The 21818-nt window shown below is 44.6% G+C and overlaps 1 protein-coding gene across 1 annotated transcript; it reads left to right on the forward strand.

Annotated features, from left to right (window-relative positions):
* Positions 1-5152: 5152 nt before the first annotated feature.
* Positions 5153-21097, forward strand: KNSTRN (kinetochore localized astrin (SPAG5) binding protein). Its single transcript, XM_024567313.3, has 9 exons — positions 5153-5361; positions 5571-5665; positions 13134-13263; positions 14013-14060; positions 15386-15491; positions 15717-15810; positions 17030-17085; positions 17854-17928; positions 18795-21097. The coding sequence occupies exons 1-9, from the start codon at positions 5153-5155 to the stop codon at positions 18924-18926; spliced, it is 945 nt and encodes a 314-aa protein (XP_024423081.1). The 3' UTR covers positions 18927-21097.
* Positions 21098-21818: the final 721 nt, after the last annotated feature.

The raw sequence follows: 21818 nt of genomic DNA on the forward strand, positions 1-21818 counted from the left end.
CCCTGGAAGGAATTTGATAAACTTATAATTATTATCAGGCCTCTGTGTGCTTCTTCATAGTATCTTTCAATAGAGGGGAAAGATCAGCATCTTATCAAATACACAAACATCGACCAGGAGCTAGTATTGCTAAAGAAAATCACACGGTTGGGCAGAGTGATATAGGCCTGAATTCATGACCACCAACCTACAACTGGACCCTCAGCCCTGCCCAGCTAGTTTCCATTCTAATTACTAGTTCCCATTCTTTGTAAGGACCATTTCATACTTTCTCTACCTTCCTCAAGTATCTGATACCCATCTCCACCTTCCACAACCCCCTTGCCAGTAGAAAACCCATTCTTCGCAAAGAAAACTGGAAATTTAGTCAGCTTCAAGGCTTCAAGTCCATAACTTACCTACCTCTGCCCCTGCCTGCTTCTCTCCCCACCCCTTTTATTACAACAAAGGACCCAGTAATTGTTCCATCTATGGCTTCACACACTGCACCAGCGGCCTTCAAACAAGGGCTTGCATTTCCACAGGGACGTGAAGACTTTCTAAAAGGTACGTGGACACAGACAGTTTTAAGGGAAGCAACTTCCAGCGCTGTTTCTTTCATATGTTTCCTTTCCTTGTATCGGTCAGTCTAAGCAGGAGCCGTAGGTCAGTCCGTTCTTCTCTATCTCCTCTCTCCCAGTTGACCCCCTCCTTCATTTTGAATCCCACTCTGGCAACTCACTCTGCAGTATAAAAAAATATAAGGCTACTTGAGAACGCTCTGCTTGAGGAAGTCCTTGAGAAAGCAAAATCTAGAGAGCTTCTATGAGAATTTTCAAAGGGGGCAACCCTGTAGCTCAGTTCTGTGCCTTCTTTTAATTTGAATTATTTGAATTGAAAAACAAAATTAAAACCAAAAAAAATTAAAATAAAAAATCAATAGAAAGTCAAGCTGATCTGGCCGATGGGTTGGACATAGAGGACTGGCTTTGCAAACAGGACATATGGTGGGCATCTCTCAAAGGTGGGCTTACTCAAATCTAAAGTTCATAGTTTGAACAAAATATATTTAAAGTGCATATACAACCTCTCCTTTTAGCCAAGATGAAGTAGCAGGGACCGGATTTACCCTCTTTCCTGAAACAACAACTAAACAGAAAAAAATCTATGAAACACAGTTTCCAAAACACTGGATACCAGACAACAAAGCACAGTGATCCCTGATGTGCAAGAAACCGATGAGGTGGGCCCTGTAATTGTGCAGCCGACTGGTTGAGTTTCCAGGATGTACTTCAGGGAGGGAGAACCCAGGCAGGACTGTGCAGTCTTCTGAGCTGAGGAGATAGCGCAGGGTTTGGGGCAACCAAGGGAGCTAGAGTGCTCAGGACAGGATACTAGCTAGGAGCAAGGTGCGCAGAGAGAGTTCTGGAGATCTGAAAAGGAACCCTCTCGAGTATTCTTTAGAGCACTGCTCATCATAAAAACGTGAGGAAGCCACTTGAGACCAAGGAAAGAACCACCCAAAATGATTGGAGGGAACAGTAGCCACGAGTCACACAGGGCTGGAACATTGCCTATTCCCATTAGCCATGCTGGAAAACTTCGTAACTCAGGGAACATTGGTTAGAATTTTCAAAATGTGTGTGGCTCAGTAGTGGGGACTCGTTAACCCTGGTTCAAACACTGATTGTTCCCACCTAACAAATCTTTAAAGCGAAGCCTGAAGGGATCAGATTGTTTCTAAGTAATGTAACTGTACCCCAGAACAAACCTTCAGATATTTACAGGAATACAAAAATAATCAGCACCCCAAAACATACAATTCACTATGTCCTCAGTCTAATAAAAAATTACCAGTCATGCAAAGAAGCAGAAAAATATGACCCATATTGAGGAGGAAAATCAGTGGACACCAACCCGGAACTGATACTGAGTATGAGAATTACCTGACAAGGATATCAAAACAGTTATTGTAACTCTTCCAAATGTTAACATAGCCAAGTAGAAACTTGGAAGATATTTTTAAAATACCCGAATTGAACGTAGAGAGATGCAAACTAAAATGTCTGAGATGAAAAATTACCGAATCAGAATTAAACACAGTTTAGACACTGCAGAAAAAAAGAATTTTAGAAATGAATAAAGATCATGCATAATCTATAGTAGGTAGAAAGTATACGTTCTTTACAAACAATTTAAATTACAAAAAAATTTAGTCATAACTAAAACGTGGGTGAGAAGGTACATAGTTTTTGTTTTGTTATTTTGCGGGGTTTCATGAACAAAAGAATTTGAAGATGCTGCTCTAGATCCCACCTTCTTCCCTCTTTCTCTATGACTTTGCTTCTTTCTTCATCCCCTCTCCTCTCTGAAGCATCCTGTTTCTCCTCTCAGCTGGCTCATTTCCATCCGCATGTGTACCACCTAGTATCTGCACCTTCAGGGTGTACCCCTCAGCCCACCTTCAGTTACTGCCCAGTGGCTCTGCTCCCTTCACAGACTTCAAATCCATACCTGCCGTCTCTCTCTTCCTCCTCTCCCATGTGCTCTTCAACCTGTTCCAGCATGGCTTCCACTCTAACTTCTCCATTAGAATTTCTCTTCCTATACTCATCAGTGGCTTCTTCGTTGCTAAATTTAAAGGATCCTTGTTATTTCTCATCTCACTTGCCCTTCCAGTTATTTTCAATAGTTTACCAATCCCTCCTTCGGCAGCTTACCACTTCTTCCTTCTTAGCTTCTACAATACCTCCCTTTTTTTGTTTTCTTCTTCCCTCTCTGGCACCTACCTCTTTATCACGTTTCTTGCCTGGCACCTTCTTATTGCAACTTCAAAACACTGCTGTCCCTGTCCTGGCCCTAAGTCTCTCTGTACACTTCTTCCCTTGGTGATCTCCTCCAAGAGCTGGTTTTAAATGCGCTCATATGCCCATCATTCCCAAAAGTGTATCTCCAACCTAGACTCTCCTCTGGGCTCAAAGCCTGTATTTCCAACTGCCTCCTTGACACTTCAAACACTTGAATGTCTCAGAGGCATTACAAGTTTACCATGTTCAAAACTGAACTCTCACCACCCCCCAAAAAATAGTGACTCTATCCACATAATTATTCAAGCCAGGGAGTCATCCCGAAACCAGGAAAATTGTCCCCACAGGCTCCACTGCCTGCCACCACAAAAGCCAAACTTGTGAGACAGGAGCTGGTGCCAAGGACAGTGGTTGATTTTGAATGCTGGCAACCTAAGGAGGTGGCAGGCTCATGCCTCAAAACCATCTCAACATCTCTGGTCAAGCCAGTGATTCTTACAGTGAGTTGGTGGGAATTCAGGAGGCGGAGAATTCCAAAGGATGGAATGCAGACACGCAGTTTCTCTTGAGAAAGGGAATTGGGAGTGTGGGGAGGGGGAATGAAGCGGAGTCATACAGTTCTTGTTTGGGCTCATTTTTCTCTTTCTGATGTTATCTTGTGACATAGTTAAGCTCAACATCTGTGGTCCATTGCTTCATTGTCATTGTCAGCGCCCTCATTCCAGGAACAGGTTATTCGGCTGTAACAAGAACTTAGCAAATGGGAATGAAAACACAGAGTTGATTAAAAGCACAGGGTTAATTATACCCTTTGATTTGTTACAGAATGCATAACTTTGATCACTAAACTAGTAATATTAAATCAGGGTTACAGTCCTTAAGATCTACTTCTCTCTTATCCCCACCCCCCACCCCACTTCCAATCGAGCACTAAGTTCTGAGATTCAACCTCCAAAAATTGTCTTAAATGTATTTGATTGTCTCTTCTTTTCTGTGTGTACCACAACCATCTTGGCTGAGCCACCATCTTCTCTCACTTGTATGATTACAATAGCTTCCCAATTGTCCCCTAGTTCCACTCTGGCCCCCTTCAATCCATTCTCTAGGTAGCTAGAATGAGTTTTTAAAAATATAACTTCAAGAATACTCCCCTTCTCTAATACGACTTCCCATTACTCTTAAGACAAATCTAATCTCTTTTCCTTTGACCTACAAAGGCTGCCATTCTTCTAGCTTTAACTGTACCACTCTCCTCCCATCTTTCAGTCCCATCTAGGAGAAAAGCCCATTCCTTCCTCGGGACTTTGACTTGCATTCCCCCCCCCCCTTCATCTGATTAACTCTCACTCATCCTCCTTATGGTGACTCCCCAGTTTATTTTATTTATTTATAGAGAGAGGGGAAGGGAGGGAGAAAGAGAGGGAAAGAAACACCAATGTGTGGTTGCCTCTCGTGCGCCCCTCATCAGGGACCTGGCCCACTCTGGCATGTGCCCTGACTGGGAATCGAACCATCAACCCTTTAGTTCTCAGGCCTGCGCTCAGTCCATTGAGCCACACCCACCAGGGCCCTGACTCCCCAGTTTAAACTTGCTTTCCCCGCTTTTCTCCCTCATAACACATTGTACTTTTCCTTCATAGTTTTACTACAGTTGGTAAATACATATTTATTTGGCAATTGTCCAGCTTGAGATGTAATTAGCAAGTTCATATGATTAATTGTTTACTGTGTCCTAGATTGCAAACTCCAGGAGAGCAGAACCACAGGTCAGTCTTGATATTTGCTGCCCTGCCCCTCTGACTCCCGCCAGCCCACTTAGAATAGTGACCTGGCACATAGCATGGCTCAATATTTGTTGAGTGAAATGAATGAGTGCATTAAGTGCTTGAGAACTCTGCCCTGTTCACCAAGAGCAGCTTTGAGTCTCTGCTTCAAATCTGGATAACTGCTGTTAGAGTTAGAATTGGGGTACATGCTTCAGGTATTTCAGCCCACAGACCCTCTTGAAACCTCACCTGCTACTCCCCACACCGTAACGTGTAGTTTTACGCCCATTGAAATACTCTTTGAGGTCTACGGCCATACGACCCTGAACGCGCCAGATCTCGCCTGAAATATTCTTTGCTCCTAGCAATCAGGCATCATGCAATATCCCTGACAATCACATACCAAACAGAGAAGGATTGTGACATGGACTCTAAACGTGGCTGCGTTTTGCGCCCCAAGCTGGTATGTGCCGTCGGTGGCTCGTAGCTCCATTCAGGTCCGCAACCTGCACCACTTCCCTCCCCAGCAAAGACCCGCGGGCTCCAACACCCACCGCAGGGAAGTTCAGCTCCAGCTTGGCGTCCGACCTTCCGTACAGCATGGCAGCCCCCGAAGGCGTCCCTCACGACAGTGCGGTCCGTACAATAAGGCCGCCTACAGGGCGCGAGCCGCAGACCCTCCCACCCCGCCACCGGAAGTTTCCGTTTGAAACCCGGGCTGCAGATCAGCTTGGCGGTGCAGCGGTTGCCGCGGAGCGCCTTTTGAATCTTAACGACGAGAGTTACGAGCCGGAGCAGCAGGCACCTGGGTTCGGCTCTCCCGGGACACGGGGCTGGGCTGATGGGGTTGGAAGGGTTGGGCTGGGAATGGAGTTTCCCCCTACGACTCCTGTTGAATCAGAACGACGAGCGTTGCGAGCCGGGACTGGCTGGGTCGCGCTCTCCCTGGTCCCTCCACCTGCTTGGGAGCCCCCCCAGCCCTCCACTGGGTAACATTCATTCATTTTCCACCTTCCAGGGCCCAGCCTTGCCACCTCCTTACGATGACCAGCGTGGTTAAGACGACGTACACACTGCAACCCCCCTCCGGGCTGAGCGGCGGCCCGCCCGCAGGTGGGTACACTGCCCCCCGGAGAGTACGGGAGAGCAAATTCGGGGCCGGGAGTAGGGAGCTCCGAGCGGGTGCGGGGTGGGGGCGGTGGAGAGGGCATTCCGTCGACGCTGACTACTTGCTGACTCCCCTAGACGCCGGCTGTCCAGGTTTAAGATGGGAGTTAGGAGAAGAGAGCCTTGCTGTAGGATTTTAGACCTGCCCTGCACCCGTGCTTCCCCAAACCTACCCGTGCTACGTTACCAATTAGATTTAAGCTGCTGATGGCCCTACAATCTTATTCCCATTAATTTAGGAATCCCTTTGTAAACAATGACCGATTTTATTTCCAGACCTGCGCTATCTGGAGGAACTGGGTCTGTTGTCATGGGGAGGGAGAGAGGAGAGTCCTTTGAGAAGCTGGATACTTAGGGGGGAGCACTAGGATCCCCCACCGTGTCTGGTTCACATTTGTCTCTTATCTAACATTCTCAGTAAACATTTGTTCAGGGAAGTGAGAGAGAGGGGTCAAGCTCAGCTAGAGCGTTTGAGAAACCAGGGAGAAGAGACAAGATTAAAATTTTTTATTGTTTTGCCATCTTGCTTAATGTTACATATCTTGTGGTTTAAAGTCATTGCTTAGGGTCTGCAGGTGTCCAGCTGCCTAATCTAGAGATTGTAGCACAGAATAAGCTTCAAACATGGAATCAGTTGTGGGAGATTTTGAAGCAGCTGTTTTAAGATCCCTTCCCAGTCACACCATCAGCAGGATTGATCTGTGAAGAAAATAGGCTTTTCTCCAAAGGCTTAAAGGGTTGCCCTCTTTGTCTTATGTTGCCTCGGAACACCTGAGTGGTAATCCTGGCATCAGCAGAGCCTAGGAGTGGCTGGGGGAACCAGAGCCACCTCTGTTTACACTGCTTGTCCCCCAGAGTGCAGTGCCTCCTCCCACCCCCGCAGTCCCTGGGGAGTGACTGGCTCTCCCCAGCAAAGTTGAAAATTTTCAATCTCTTTGCTTTCTGTCCCTGTCCTAGCTTTATGATTATATGTAACCTCAGTAATTTAACATTTTTAGTCAGTCTTCCAGGTTTTTCATTTTGATTTGGGGAATGGGTTGGTTGGTTTTAAGTTTTAGCTTTTTTGATTGTTTTTATTACAATCATTGAGGTAACATTGGTTAACGACATACAAATTTAAGGTGTAGGACTTGAAAATACAGGCTCTGGCAGAGGCAGAGGTGGTTAGTTGGTAGGGTAATAATATGAGTGTAATAATTTATAGTTTTAATTTGAACATTTCACCTAAAATGTTGTATGGTGTGCTTGAGCGTTATATTGTTATGTTACAGAATATCATGCTTATGATTTTGTAATAAAAGGGGGGGTGTTATTTGTGCCGGACCCTGTATAACATCTGTATATTTTATTGTGTGTTCAGCACCCGAAGTCTAGTCTCCTTCTGTCACCCTTCCGCTCTGATAACCCCATTCTGTTGTCTGTATCGATGAATTTGTTTTTTGTTTGTTTTGTTTATGTGTTTGTTGCTTTTTGTTTTATATCCCAAATATGCGTGAAATCGTGCGGTTGCCCTTTTCCGTTTCACTTATTTCATTGCATAATACTCCCAAGATTCATCCATATTGTCGTAAATGGTAGTAGTTCGTTTTGTTTTTTTAACGGTTGAATAGTATTCAATCGTGTGTGAGTACCACGTCGTGTTTTTCCAGTCATCCGTCGAAGGACACGCAGGTTGTTTCCATGTCCTGACTATTGTCCATCATGCTGCAATGAACACGGTGGTTCATAAATCTTTGCAAGGAAGTGTTTTCACATTTTTAAGGCGTGTAGCCAGAAGGGGGATTGCTGGGTCATATGGTAGCTCTGTTAATTTTTTGAGGAGCTCCATACTGTTTTCCACAATGGCTGCATCAATTTACATCCCCACCAGCAGCGTCCCCATTCTCCACATCCTCTCCAACACTTGTTACTTCTTGTCGTCTTGATTATATCCGTTCTAACGGGTTCGAGGTGGCATCTCATTGTGGTTTTGATTTTCGTTTTCCTCATAAGTAGTGATGTTGAGCATATTTTCATATATCTGTTGGCCATATGTAAGTTCCTTGTAAAAATGTTTATTCAGGTCTTCTGCTCGTTTTTAATACGATTTTTTGTTGAGTTGTATGAGTTCTTTATATATTTCATATATTAACACCTTACCAGAAGCATCATTTGCAGATAATCTTCTTGCCTTTTGTTTTGTTAATGGTTTCTTTTGCTATGCAGAGCTTTTTAGTTTGATATAGTCCCATTCATTTATTTTTGCTTTTACTTCCCTTGCTTTTGGGGTCAAGTTCACAAAAACCCCTCTGAGACCAACATCCATAAGTTTAGTAACTATGTCTCTTTCTGTATAGTCAAGTCTTATAGTCAAGTCTTTACTCCACTTTGAGTTAGTCTTTGTGTGTGGTGTCAGGTAGCAGTTTAGTTGCTTTGCGTGTGGCTTTCCAGTTTCCAACACCGTTTATTGAAGAGACTTTCCTTTCTCGATGTATGTCTTTGGCTCCTTTGTTGAAAATCGGTTACCCGTATATATGTGAGTTTATTTCTGAGCTCTCAGTTCTGTTCCATTGGTCAGTCTGTCTGTTTTTCTGCCAATACCATGATTTAATTATTGTAGCTTTATAGTTTAGTTTGAAGTCAGGAAGTGTGATACCTCCAGCTTTGTCCTTTTTTCTCAGGAGTGCTTTGGCTATTCAGGATCTTTTGTGATTCCATACAGATTTGAGATTTTTTGTTACATTTCTGTGAAAAAGTCTATTAGGATTTTGATGGGGTTGCATTAAATCTGTACATTAGTTTAGGTAATACGGTCATTTTAACAATGTTAATTGTTCCAGCCCACGAACGTGGGGGGAATATCCGTCCATTTCTTTGTGTCTTCTTCAGTGTCTTTCAACAGTGTCTTGTAGTTTGCAGTGTACAGACCTTTGGCTATCTCGTTAACTCTGTTCCTAGGTATTTTATTCTCTGTTGCAATTGTAAATGGCACTGTTTTCTTCATTTTTCTTTTTCTTTTCTTTTTTTTTTGGTATTTTGCTGTTAGTATATAGGAATGCAGCAGGTGTTTCTGTAGTGTCTGTTGTAACTTCCTCTTTAATTTCTGATTTTATTTATTTAAGTCTTCTTTTCTCCTCCAGCCAAGATGTTTATCAATTTTGTTTATCTTTTCAAAGAACCAACTCTTTGTTTTATTAATTTTTTTCTGTTGTCTTTTCTCTATTTCAGTTACTGCTGCTCTGGTTTTCATTATTTCCTTCCTTCTACTGACTTTGGGCTTTGTTCTTTTTCTAGTTCTTCAGGGTGTAACATGAGATCGTTTATTTGGTATTTTTCTTGTTTCTTGAAGTAGGCCTGTAACGATCTAACACCCCTCTTAGGGTCACTTTTGCTGTACCCCTAAAATTTTGTTATGTCGTATCTTGATTTTCATTTGTCTCTATGTATCTTTTGTTCTCTTTTATTTCTTCTGTGACCCAGCGGTGGTTCATTGGCATGTTTAATCTCCATGCGTTTGTGGTTCTTCTAGCTTTCTTCCTGTAGTTAATTTTCAGTATCCTTGTGATCAGAAAATAAGCTTGGTATGATTTCAGTCTTAAATTTATTGAGACTAGTTTTTTGCCATACGGTCTGCCTTATGCCATTTTATCTTTGGTTTTCTGGTTACTTGTGTCTCCACTGTGGCTTTCTTTCTCTTTTTTTAAAGATTTTATTTATTTTTAGAGAGGGGAAGGCAGGGGGAGAGGGAGAGAAACATCAATGTGTGATTGCCTCGCATGCCCCCCTACTGGGGACCCAGTGTGCAACCCAGGCATGTGCCCTGACTGGGAATTGAACCAGCGACCCTTTGGTTCGCAGGGCAGCACTCAATCCACTGAGCCACACCAGCGAGGTCTCCATTGTTTCTTTTCCCTTGTGATTCTGTCTGCTATTTTAATATGGTAGTTTTCTTGTTCTTTTTTTCCATTCCTTTCCTCTTTTTTTATATTTCGTGTCTCAGGTCTGGATTTTTGTTTTGTGAGTGTCATTAGGTTTGTGTAAAATGTCACATATAATCAATAGTCCTCCTTCTTTTGATTGCCTCGTCTTCATTCACCTGTACATGTTCAGTCCTTTCTCTCCTCCCCTTTTATGACTTTGCTGTCACAAATTGTCTCTTTCTATGTTGTACATTTGTTAACAAATTGCAATAGTTATAGTTATTTTTTAATGCGTCTTGGAGAAGGTCTCTTTGCATTGATATAATTAGTTGTTCTGTTAGCTTCTTCTGTGCTAAAGTCCACTTCTTCCCATAGGTTGGGGAAGGTCTCTTCAATTATTTCTCTCAGTAGGCTCTCTGTTTCCTTCTCTCTTCTTCTCTGGCATTCCCATTATCCTATATTGCTCTTTCTTTCTTTCTTTATTTATTTATTTACTTGTTAGGGAGAGAAACATCAGTGTGTGAGAGATGCATCGATTGGTTGCCTCTCACACGCCCGCAACTGGGGACCTGGCCTGCAAGCCAAGCATGTGCTCCGACTGGGATCGGACTGGTGACCTGTCGGTTCGCAGGCTGGTGCTCAGTCCATGGAGCCACAGCAGCCAGGACTATGTTGCTCTTTCTAATGGAGACAGGTAGTTTTTATATAGTTCTTTCTTTCTTTTTTATTTTTTTAACTCTTAGTTCTTTCTGTGCTTCCTCCTGGGCCATTTCTAGGTTCCTATCCCGAGCTTGCTACTTCTCTCTTCCCTCTCGGCTGCTCGGTCTCCAGTGCTCTCTGGAGCACTCCTCATCTCACTTACTGGGTTCTAGCTCCAGAATTTCTGTTTGGTTCTTTATACTACTTTAAATTTCTTTAGTAAACTACTACTTTTGATTATTAATTTTATTCTTGAACTCAGTGTACTAATTTTCTGAGTTCTCTTGTATCTTATTGAGCTTTTTCATAACTGCAATCTTAAATTTTCTGTCATTTAAGTCACGATCTTCCATGACTTTGATTTCTGGAGACTCTTCATTTTCTTTCTGTGTTCCTGTGTTACCTGGGTTGTTCACGGTGTTTAATGAATTGTTCCTCCGCTGCACGTTTGAGGGTGGTGAACTCCTTGTTTATATTCTGTTTTGCTGTCAATAATTCAGTAGTTTGATAGGTACTTTATTTTGATGGTGTGATAGTTTTAAGTTTTTGTTTTCTCTTACTACACTACGTGCACCTCTGGGAGCATGGTGGAACCGTGTCGCTTCAGGTAAGGAAAATGGCACACACCCCGGGATGGTGGGTGTCCCTCTGGGACTGGATGGCCTCCCTTACAGGGCGCTACCACCTGTGGCGGGGGAATGTGGTGGGTGGTGGAGTACTGGTTTTGCCTGCGGCCTCCTTTTTTCTAATGGTGGCGGCCCCACTGCATTTTTGGAGGCCTCTCCCCTGGTTCCTCCTGGCTCTGTCTGGATGCATGGGGCAAGGGAGGCAAGTCCGGATCTCCTGGCTCTGCCCCTCCCTGTCGTCACCGCTGTACTGTTCAAGGTCCCCCAGCCACCTCTGCCAGGGTCCACCACAATGGGCAAGGGGGCAGGGGACGGCTTTTCTCCGGGAAACACTACCTCTGCCCCTCTTACAGCCGGGGTGTGAGGGCCACAGCCTGCTTTCTGCACTGCCGCCGTGGGCACTGGAGCCCCGGTGGGCCGCCACGTGCAGTTCCCCCACCCCGCCTTCCCTGCGCGCTCCTACACCCACCCTCGGGTGTCCCAGCGTGTGGGCGTCTGAGGCGCGCTTGTGTGTTGAGCAGAGGGTCCTTTGTTGAGTTACAGTTGTCCCACCTGTACATTTAGGGGGAGAAACAAAGGAGTCTTCTTAACTCCGCCATGATTTTATGTCACTGCAAGTTTTACCAACTCCAGGGTTCAGTTTTTTGAGTAGGTAACACATGTATGTGTAAAAAGAAACCCAAAGTGAGGAAATGATATGCAGTGGAAAACAAGTCCCCTTCCCTTACTTGAACACCAGCCATCCAATTTCCCTCCTAACATCTCTGATTTTAAGAAGACAATCTTCGTTAAGGCCTGCTAAGTTTTTCCTACAGCGCATCCTTAGGTTCTAGCAAATGTGGATTATTTGAACTAATTACAGTCAGCGAAGAGTGCTAATGTTGACCAGTTTACTATTAACACCTTTATACATGGGGTAGATTTGTTATTATGTATAACTTACAAATGCTTGAGAGAGAGAAGATAGATACATTGCCCAAAGTTACCTTTTACTTCAGACAGAGACCTCAGAAAGAACCCTTTTAATCTTTGTTCTGTGGGTAAGAGTATGGAAAATAGAGTAAGTGCCCAGTGAGTATACCCATAAAGGAAATAATGTGTTAACCTGAAAAGTGATATTTATTCCAAACTGTTGTACAGTTAGACTCATCAAAATAAAGTCTTTCTCGAATACAAATGTAAAATTTCCTAATCCCTGTGATCCAGCGCTTTGTACCTCATTTCTTCAACTTGACTTCATTCTTATGGGTAAGCTGACGTGAGCCATTTTACAATGAACAAAGTAAGTTCGCGTAAACTGGAAAACCGTGTGTGTGTGTGTGTGTGTGTGTGTGTTGTGGAGAGGAGAGGGTGTGCTTAACTCCAGAACAAGTTACTGCTTGAATTGGGTAATGCGATGTAAATGGTAGGAAGTCAGTGTGTGGTGAAGGGTTGCATAAGGGATGGGGGAACCCTCTCCTGGGTAAGAAGCGTGTCAAGGCAGGGCGTTCCGCTGGCCCCCTGGCAACTGCCCAGCACGAAGATCAGAATAGAATGCAAATAGGGCACCTCTAAACTTAATGATGTATAAACAAATTAAAAGGGCTGGCAGTAAAGGTATCAGCATGGAACAGGGAAGGAAGACTAGAGATTATCTAGATGTGGGCTCTGAAACCTCTGTTAGCATGCCGCCAGGCACTCCCCTAAGCACTGGGACACCAAGGCATATTTTAGAGTAGTTAGGGGGACGGTCTGGTCCAAACAATTAAAGCGGTAGTTGAAAGATGAACTCGGAGCAGCTTGAGTGTAGCCTTGGGAGAGCACTCGGAGTGCCTACAGGTTTAACAAGATGCTTCGATCCCTCTGGTGTTCCAGGAAGCATTCAGCTGTGCTTTGCCCTGCTGACGGCCACGCCGCCTTTCATTTAGCTCTTCGCTTGTGTCAAACTTCACTTTATACCCTGTGGCCACTCTGTGTGATACGTCATCAAGCTTTTGGCTCCCCTTAAACACTGCATTGTCACATTTAAAGAATTTTGGTTTCTATCCCAAATTAGTCTAGAATTCTCATTTTTCTGAATTAATCTTCACAAACTGGGGTTGGCCAGAAGGAAACACAGGTTTCTGACAGCTTAGGGAGCTCTGTTTGTTGCAGAGTGGCAGCTGTTGGGTCCTGATACTTGAGCTTTCACCTTCCTGTTTTCCTTTGCAGACACACAAATTCGAGCCACCTCTAAGAGCTTATTGCCTGTTAAGTCTAAAGAAGTCGATGTTTCCAGAATTCTTCATCCAGGAGTTTCAGAGAATGATATTATGAAAATCATCAAACCGAGACGAGATGGGTGGGTCAATCATTGGTATCCAGTTGGAACATCTTGCTAGAAATTGCTCAGTACCAAGAATCAGAAAACAGGCTTTTCAGGAGCACAAGACGCCTAAACAATTGGCCTGCGGTCAGTGACCCAGAGCAGGGCAGCGTCGCGGAGCTGTCTGTCAGGGCCCTTTGTGTTGGTCAGTTCTGAAGAGACACAGCAAGGGTTATGACGAGAGGTATTTTTCCTCTCTCACCACTTGCTCTGAGTGTACGAATGGCGTTCCTGTGGCCGCACAGCAGCCCTAAATAGCAGTCATGGCGGGCGGGCGCTAGTAGTTAGCCTGTGTTGCTGGTCTGAGCACAGTCCAGCCCAGTGTGTGTCCCTCCGTCCCGTGCTCAGTCCCCGTGTAAGGGAGGTCGACATGAGGTAGCCAGTCCATTTTGAGCAGGAGGGGAGTTCATTCTCTATTAATAAGCCTTTTGCAATAATCTGGGCTGAAGCAAAGTGCGTGGGCCCTCCGAGTTTATCATCCTGTGCTAGTTGCCTTGTATGTGCGCGGTGAGAATCACAATATGTTGTGTGTTGTGAACAAAGCAGAACGAAGAGCCTGGTCTTGAAAGATTGTTCCCTTTGCTTTTTTTTTTTTTAATTAAGGTATAATTGACTGCAGCATTATAGTTTCAAGTGTACAATATAATGATTTGATATGTGTCTATATTGCAAAATGTTCACCACAGTAAGTCAACGTCGTGAATCCTTTCTCTTTGCTTCTCTAGGCAGGTGAAAGCTGCAGATACTGCCATCAAGAGGAACGTCAAAAAGAGGTAAACATCAGCCCTGGCTGGTGTGGCTCAGTGGATTGAGTGCCGGCCTGCGAACCAAAAGGTCAAAGGGTCGCAGGGTTGCGGGTTCAATTCCCAGTTGGGGCACATTGCCTGGGTTGCACTCCAGGTCCCAGTTGGAGGCATGTGAGAGGCAACCACACAATAATGTTTCTCTTCCTCTCTTTCTCCCGCCCTTCCCCTCTCTCTAAAAATAAATACTTTAAAAAAGAGAGAGAGATGAATATCAGTGTGTGGGAAGGCTGGATTGGGGTCCATTTTAGTGGATCTCAATCCTGGTTGTACAGGTTGTTGGGACTTGTTTAATGTGTTACAGTCTGGGTTGCCACCCCAGAAATCTGAACAGAATTGTCAAGGGTGAGGCACGACCAGATTTGAGAAACAGTATCAGGGCAAGATGCTACTATCTTCAGGGCCAATCAAGAGCTTTTGGGGCTCCATGCCAGGACCACTACTGATTGGAAATCAAACCCAGCTATGACCTATAGACAGGAATGTGAAGCCTTCAAGATAGGAGGGGCTGCATGTAGTTAGTGATTTTGAGATGATGTTTCTGGGGGTGGTGCTGCTGGGGCTGGAGAAGGCTAAATCCAGGAGAAGGAGCCGTCTTTCTCTCTTTGAGGCTAGATTGTACATTTTGCAGTCTTGAAGACAGAAATAATATAAGCTGAAAAGCCTGTAGAAATAAGTTCTAATTCCAAATCTGGGCATGTTTTAATAGTTCTGAAAACAAAATACTATTAAGGAGAACTCTGAGCCATGACTGGTGTGGCTCAGTAGATTGAGTGCAGCTTGCAAACCAAAAGGTTACTGGTTTGATTCCCAGCCAGGGCACATGCCCGGGTTGTGGGCCAGGTCCCCAGTAGGGGTCATGTAAAAGGCAACCACATATTGATGTTTCTGTCCCTCTCTTTCTCCCTTCCCCTCTGTCTAAAAATAAATAAATAAAATCTTTTTTTAAAAAAGAACTCTTAGAAATTTGAAAAGAACATTTAATGGTGATAATGGCTATTGTTTATTGTTTACTATGTGTCAGTAGCTGTGCCGAGAATGGTACTTACATTCTCTCTCTTATTCTTCACAATAGTAATAACATGAGATGCAGCTATTATCCTAATTCTAGAAATGAGGAAAGAGAGCCTCAACAGAGGCTCTGCATAGCAGAGGTTATGCAGCTCACTGAAGGTCGTACAGCACTGTGTAATGAAGCCAGAATTCAGACCTTTGTTTGTGAGACTACATAGTCCACACATACTCTTAATCCCTCCACCACTTCATGTATTCATTAAGTAGAATTATCATTACAGCTACAAACCATTGAGTAAGCAGAAATCAGAGGAAGAACTCAAGGATAAGAACCAGCTCTTAGAGGCCGTCAACAAGCAGTTGCACCAGAAGTTGACTGAAACTCAGGTAAGAGACCACCAGACCTCTGCCATCAGCTGCATTGGGTGATGCATGTGGAATCCTGAGGGACAGCCCCTCTGGTGGGAGCAGGCTTGCAACGCTTAGGCACCCAAGGGCAGAACATTAAGGCACCAGGCTTGTGCTTTGGCTGTCTAAGAGCAGGGGCAGTAAAGGCCGCCCCTGCGGGATAGAGTGGGACAGGCCTGATCTCTCTGCCTGGTGCCCCGCTAGGGAGAACTGAAGGACCTGACCCAGAAGGTGGAGCTGCTGGAGAAGTTTCAGGACAACTGTTTGGCAATTTTGGAGAGCAAGGGCCTCAATCCAGGTAAGACACAGCACCCAGTGGCCTTCAAAGGAATCAGTGCACGTGCCCTCTCCCAGAATGATGCTGGCCTGTGGGTGAAGGGCCCAGCATGGCCGCAGCTGACCTCATCAGCGCAGGGGTTTGGAGCTCATCTTTGTCCCTTGTGATGTTGACTGTGCCTGACCAACAATCTCAGATGGTTGTGGAGAGAGGATTATTACCGCTTTCTTATCTGAACACTTTTTGTAATTCATTCAGCACTCAAAGATATGACCTTGCAAATTAGACCATTTCTTTCAAGAGTGGTAGCATATGGGTAACTCTCCCAGGTGGGAAGAGAGAGAGAGATGACACTGTAATATCTGGCTAATCAGCAGAATCACAGTGGTTAAGATGGGATTCCTGCTGGGATTCCTGCTCTGACCTTGTCACTAGAGAACAGTCTGGTAAGGGGGAGAGCACAGAAGGAATTGCCCCAGGACTGTAAGAGGGCCTCAGGCTGAGTTGCAGAGCCTGAGAACACTGGGGGAAGGACCTGGCCTTCTTTGTTTGTTTGTTTGTTTTTAAGATTTTATATATCTTTAGACAGAGGGGAAGTAAGGGAGAGAGAGGGAGAGAAACATCAGTGTGTGGTTACCTCTTACATGCCCCCACAGGGGACCTGGCCCGCAACCCAGCCATGTGCCCTGACCGGGAATCGAACCAGCAACCCCTTGGTTCCCAGGTTGACACTCAATCCACTGAGCCACGCCAGCCAGGGCAAGCCTGGCCTTCTTTGAATTAAGGAATGCTGACTTTGCTACTGGTTGACCTGTGCTTTTTTAGGATATATTCCTTATAGTCACCATATATGGTTTTACATGATTTTAATTTACTATGCGTATGCACTACTTTTGCCAAAAATAATAATAATATTTAAGGCCTGAAAAGCTTTTAAAAATAGTTTTGTGTTTTATGCATTTCCTTTTGACAAATTTTTTGCTGAGGAGAAAGCAGAATGAATTTTGGGCCATATCCAAACCCAGAAAGGAAGGAGGTAAATATATCTCCGGAGGCAGGTGTGGGAGGCACTGCCCAGGTGAAAACTCGGGGTGGGGGGGTGCAGGTCAGGGAGCAGCTGCCTAGACAAGTGTCCCTCTGGAAACTCTTGTGCTTGTCCAGGAGGGATTTTATTTTATTTTATTTTGTCTAAGGTACAGTTCCTAAGCAAGGCTGACTTTGTCGACTCCATTACTTTTAGACGGTGAAACTCCGGCATCACAGGAAGAATCCAACACAGACCACGCGGACTCTATGGTGAGGGCACTGGTGTGAGTGGGCGGGGGCCGAGTGGCCGTGGGGCTCTGCAGCTCTAAGACAATCTCTGCCATATGGTCAGTGAACCCTAAGAAGCAGCCTTGGGTTACTCAGGATCGTGGAAGAAGAGAGTGGTGGATGTGTACTTAAAGTAGCATATTTACCTGACATGGGACTCTGTACTTACAAATGTGAGTCTGGGTTGAAAGTGTACCACTTTAAAACATAATAGGATAGACCTGTACAGAGAGCTTTCTGGTTTCTCTGTTCTACACTATACCAACTTTCTCTCCATACTCCTTTGCTGAGAACTGTATAATGCAAAGGTTCGGCCTGAATTAAATTTGGCTTCTCTTTGGTTTCTTCCCTGAAGTAGGAAGGTCATTGTTTGGAATTAAAGTCTTCTGAGCTTCTATAATCTCTTTCCCAAGAAGATCGGTTGTCCTCTTAGAATCATAGAATGCTAGATATGGAAACCGTTCTCCGCTCTCCCAAGCTCTTAGTCTCCCCTTCAGTGGCTACTGTGTTTTGTTCGTATTGCTTGTGTAGCGGGCTCATGGATGTGGGGCGATGTGCTATCCCTCCGCAGGACAGAGCTCCTCCGGGGCACTCAGGAGTGTACCCGGTGAGCGTGTGGATGCTCAGCAGATGATTCAGTGGTGTTAGCAGCCGTCTAATTCAACTCTCCTTCCATACAGAGATTAATTTATATGAAGAAAATGTTCACATTTCAGTGAAGATTTATTACTACATTGTATTTCCTCTTAGTTGCTGTTAGAAACTTTGCAAGGTGAACTGAAGCTTTTTAATGAAACAGCCAAAAAGCAGATGGAGGACTTACAGGTAAGAGGCCGACGTCACCCGGAGGCAGAATTACCATTGTCTACCACCATGGGAAGCTCTTCGGAAGACTCTTTCTTATTTATCTATTTCTTTTTTTTTTTTTTTAAGATTTTATTTATTTAATTTCAGAGAAAGGAAGGGAGTAAGCGAGGGAGAGAAACATCAATATGTGGTTGCCTCTCGCATGCCCCCAACTGGGCACCTGGCCTGCAACCCAGGCATGTGCCCTGACAGGGAATTGAACCAGCAACCCTTTGGTTCCCTGGCTGACACTTAATCCACTGAGCCACACCAGCCAGGGCTATTTCTTTATTTTTAATAAACTATCTTGTAATCTGGATTTACAGAATAGTTGCAAAGAAAACACAGAGAATTCAATTCCTGTAGTTTAACATCTTACATTATCACGGCACATTTGTCAAAACTAGGGCACTCCAACATTGATGTATTACTGTTAACTAAATTCCAACACTTCATTTGATTTCACCATTTTTTTTCAACTAATTTTCTTTCTCTGTTCTGAGGCCTCTTTAGAATTGTTCATATCTGCAGGGCACAAGACGATGTGCAACACGCTAGGTCGCTCACCGTGCCGCAGAACTCGACACCTCAAGGAACCCAGGCATAGGAGACCCAGTTCTTGGGACTGCTCTGGGTTGCTGGGCTGGATCATGGGATATGACACTGACCCCCAGAGGGTTTATTGCTCCAGTGTAGAGAAAGGAGTCTCTAGCAGAAGGGGGCAGTCCCTAAAACCAGCACAGATAACCCTAATGTCCGTATACCTGTGGTCTTCAGTGGGATAGAAGCATAATGTTCCAAAGTTTTGTTTTCTGTTTTTTCTTTTTGAATGTCTTTCCAAGCAGGCCTTAAAAGTAAAGTTGAAGATGAAGGAAGAAGAGAGGGCCCAGTTCCTGGAACAGCAGACCTTATGTAACAGTCAAGTAAATGATTTTACAACAGCCCTTGAGGAAGTGGAGCAGCTATTAGAAATGTGATAAAAAGCAAGTGGCCGGATGGCTCTCTATTGGGGACTATACGAAGAAGCCACTGAGGACATCCGCTTCTTGGCCGTGATCTTCTAGGACTCACCATCCCCAGAATGGAAACAGTTTCTGCAGTAGGATTAAGGATAGTTTATGCTGGTATGGCAGTTTCCCCTTCAAGCAAGTGTTCTAACCTCAGATTGGTCAGCTCCCTGAAGCTATCATGTACACAATTAAGGTCTACAAGAGGGCAGCCTGGATGCTTGGATCAACTCCTAGGCAACAAGGCAACAGACACACTGTTAGAATCAGGAGACTAAACCAGCCACAGCCAGAGAATCCAAAGGTCCCATTCAGATGTAAAGGAAGACACCCTTAATTGTGCACTGGAACACAGGTGCTCCACAGGAAATATCGCCGATGAGCCTTGCGTTCCCCTTCCGATTTGGAACATACTCTGCCCCATCCTGGTTGGGCTCTGTACCTCATTGTAAAGTTACAAACTTAAAGTTACTTGAAAAGGCTTGTTAGTAAATGGGGTGAAGGTATAGATAGCAAAAACACCTACCTGCAACAATACACGTTAGAGCTTTTAATCTAAATTATTTCTGGTTTTTTTATATATATACGAAAAATATCTATTTTAAAAGAGATATTTCTTTTTGTATGTAGATATTTCTGTATTCAGATTGCAATATTGAGAAGGGAAAATAGCCTTTTAACCTAAATGTGTTCTCTGACTACTACTGAGCTAATGTGGGAGTTCGCAGCTCCACTTCAGTTCAACCCGGAATACTTCTCTTCCACGCGTTCATTGCTCCATGCCTCCCCCCCCATCTCGCAGGAACGCGAGCTGGTTTTCTGAGGGCGTTTCCTATTTGTGGCAGCGGGTCCCAGACTCCGTCCACCAGGTCTGTGTCCCTGGCTGCCCGTGTTCTCCCTGTGTTCCTGAGCATGGTTATGTACCTACTGTTTGCTTTGCACAGCCAATCCTGACGTGGCTCCGTGGATCCTTAATCAGCTGAAGTCCATGGCAGTCTGCTCCAACTTGGTTTACCAAAGGTACAGCCGAATTGTATTTCTTAGTCAAACTAGGCAGTCTTTGGCCAGCTCCCCTTTTTTCTGCACCTACTAATTTTTTCACCAAACCCACCTACCATTCAGCATTACTGAGGCTGCCCAGAGCCACCCATTCATGCCAGGTAATGCCCCCATCCTGATCCATAGGGCTAAAGCTCTTTGCCTTCACACACAAGCATTCATGCAGTTGGTTATGTCCCAAATATTTTGGAGGGGAAATCCAGTTAAATCCCACAAGTGAGAAGGGCTCAACATTTTCTTCTACCCATTTTTAGGATGTTTATAGTTAAAAAGATTGTTTATCCAAACGAATTTGTAATTGCTATTTCAGGCCAAAATAAAGTTTTACTTCCTTCTTGGAAGGAGAAGGTGGGAAACTCATTTGTAGGATCCTCACCTCCTTGTCATGCCTCCCTAGGAAACTCCGGAGAATGTCATGATCTCAGTGTCTGTGGTTGCTCATCTTCTCCATGTAGAGACCCTGCTCCCTCATGGCCTGGTCACACCCAGGGACTCTCCCTTCACGGTTCCGCTTTGCGCCACCAGCCAGCATTGTGCGCTCTCATCCCCTCTGCCCAGTGCTGCTCTTGCCTTCTGCACACCAGGTAACATTCTGGGTGCTTAATCTGATCCGGAGCCTGAGAAATTCATACATACACTTAGCAAACAGTGATCGGCACCTTCCACTTTGCTAGATGCTGTAGGAAACTTCAGTGTAGCATGATGTCTTTAATCTCAAAGACGTGTTCAGTCTATTAGGTGAAACAAAAAATGCGCAGGTCATATACAAGGTAAATAACAAAAGGTGCTACTCTACTAACAGTGGGTTGTGTGGTACAGTTGTATACGAGAGTAGTTCACTGTGAGCTAGACTTACGGAGGAGGTGGACCGGAAATGGAAGGAAAAGTAACATTTGAAGAGGCTAGCTAGAAAGCCGAGGTCCTTCGAAGTCGGTGAACACGGAGATTTCAGGAAAGCGGTGTACTCCAGAGGGCATGGAAGCTCCATGTCCTTGACCCCTCCCTTTTCCCTACACATCTCTTCCATCTGACTGTTCCTGAGTTATGTGCGTTTACAATAAACCAGTAATCTAGTAAATAAAGTGTTTTGCTGAGTCCTTGAGCCACTCTAGCAAATTAATCAAACCCAAGGAAGGGATCATTGGAACCTCTGGGAGAAGAAAAAATCATGGAAGATGGAAAAAATTGGGGCGGGGAGATACCCACCTGAGTCTTTGGGACACTGAGTAAGAACACTGGGCTTGTTCAGAGGGTTCAAAATGAGAAGGGATTATGCCTGACACTTGATTGAACATTTGTAATGTAATCCAAATGCGATGTTTGTGTTCCTCCTCATGTATTACATTCCCATGTAATCCTCATTACAGTCATACCACATAAGCACTATTACTCCTGTTTACAGGTGGGGAAATAGGCTCAGAGAAGTTGAGTTGCCCAAGGTCAAACAGCAAACAAGTATTGGAGAAAAATTTGAGCCAGGAAGTAATGGGGGTGGAAGATAACGGTGTTACCAGAAGGTTTGAAGAACCTTCAATGCCAGGCTAAGAAGTGTGGGTTTTATCATCCACTGTCTGCAGTTTGCTTGCTCTCTCTAAGCTCAAAAACAAAATTCCAGAGCAGAGCGATTCACGAGCACCATCATTAAGTTACACATCTATCCTTTGTCACAGAGCAAGACTATATATACTTCAGATCAACTGGAGGAAATACTTTCATGGAAAAGTGGTCACAGAAGCACCCACGTCCATTTGTCATGCATTCCAATGCCTTACGGTCCCCTTTGCAATCGCCTAACTCCTAACC

The sequence above is a fragment of the Desmodus rotundus genome, chromosome 7 (assembly GCF_022682495.2).
Source record: "Desmodus rotundus isolate HL8 chromosome 7, HLdesRot8A.1, whole genome shotgun sequence".
In the NCBI taxonomy this organism is placed as follows: domain Eukaryota; kingdom Metazoa; phylum Chordata; class Mammalia; order Chiroptera; family Phyllostomidae; genus Desmodus; species Desmodus rotundus.

Coding starts and splice junctions, on each gene's coding strand:
- KNSTRN (XM_024567313.3), top strand. CDS start 5,153: ATGGCAGCCCCCGAAGGCGTCCCTCACGACAGTGCGGTCCGTACAATA. Junction 5,666..13,133: donor GAGCGGCGGCCCGCCCGCAG/GTGGGTACACTG, acceptor TTTCCTTTGCAG/ACACACAAATTCGAGCCACC. Junction 15,492..15,716: donor AGAAGTTGACTGAAACTCAG/GTAAGAGACCAC, acceptor GTGCCCCGCTAG/GGAGAACTGAAGGACCTGAC.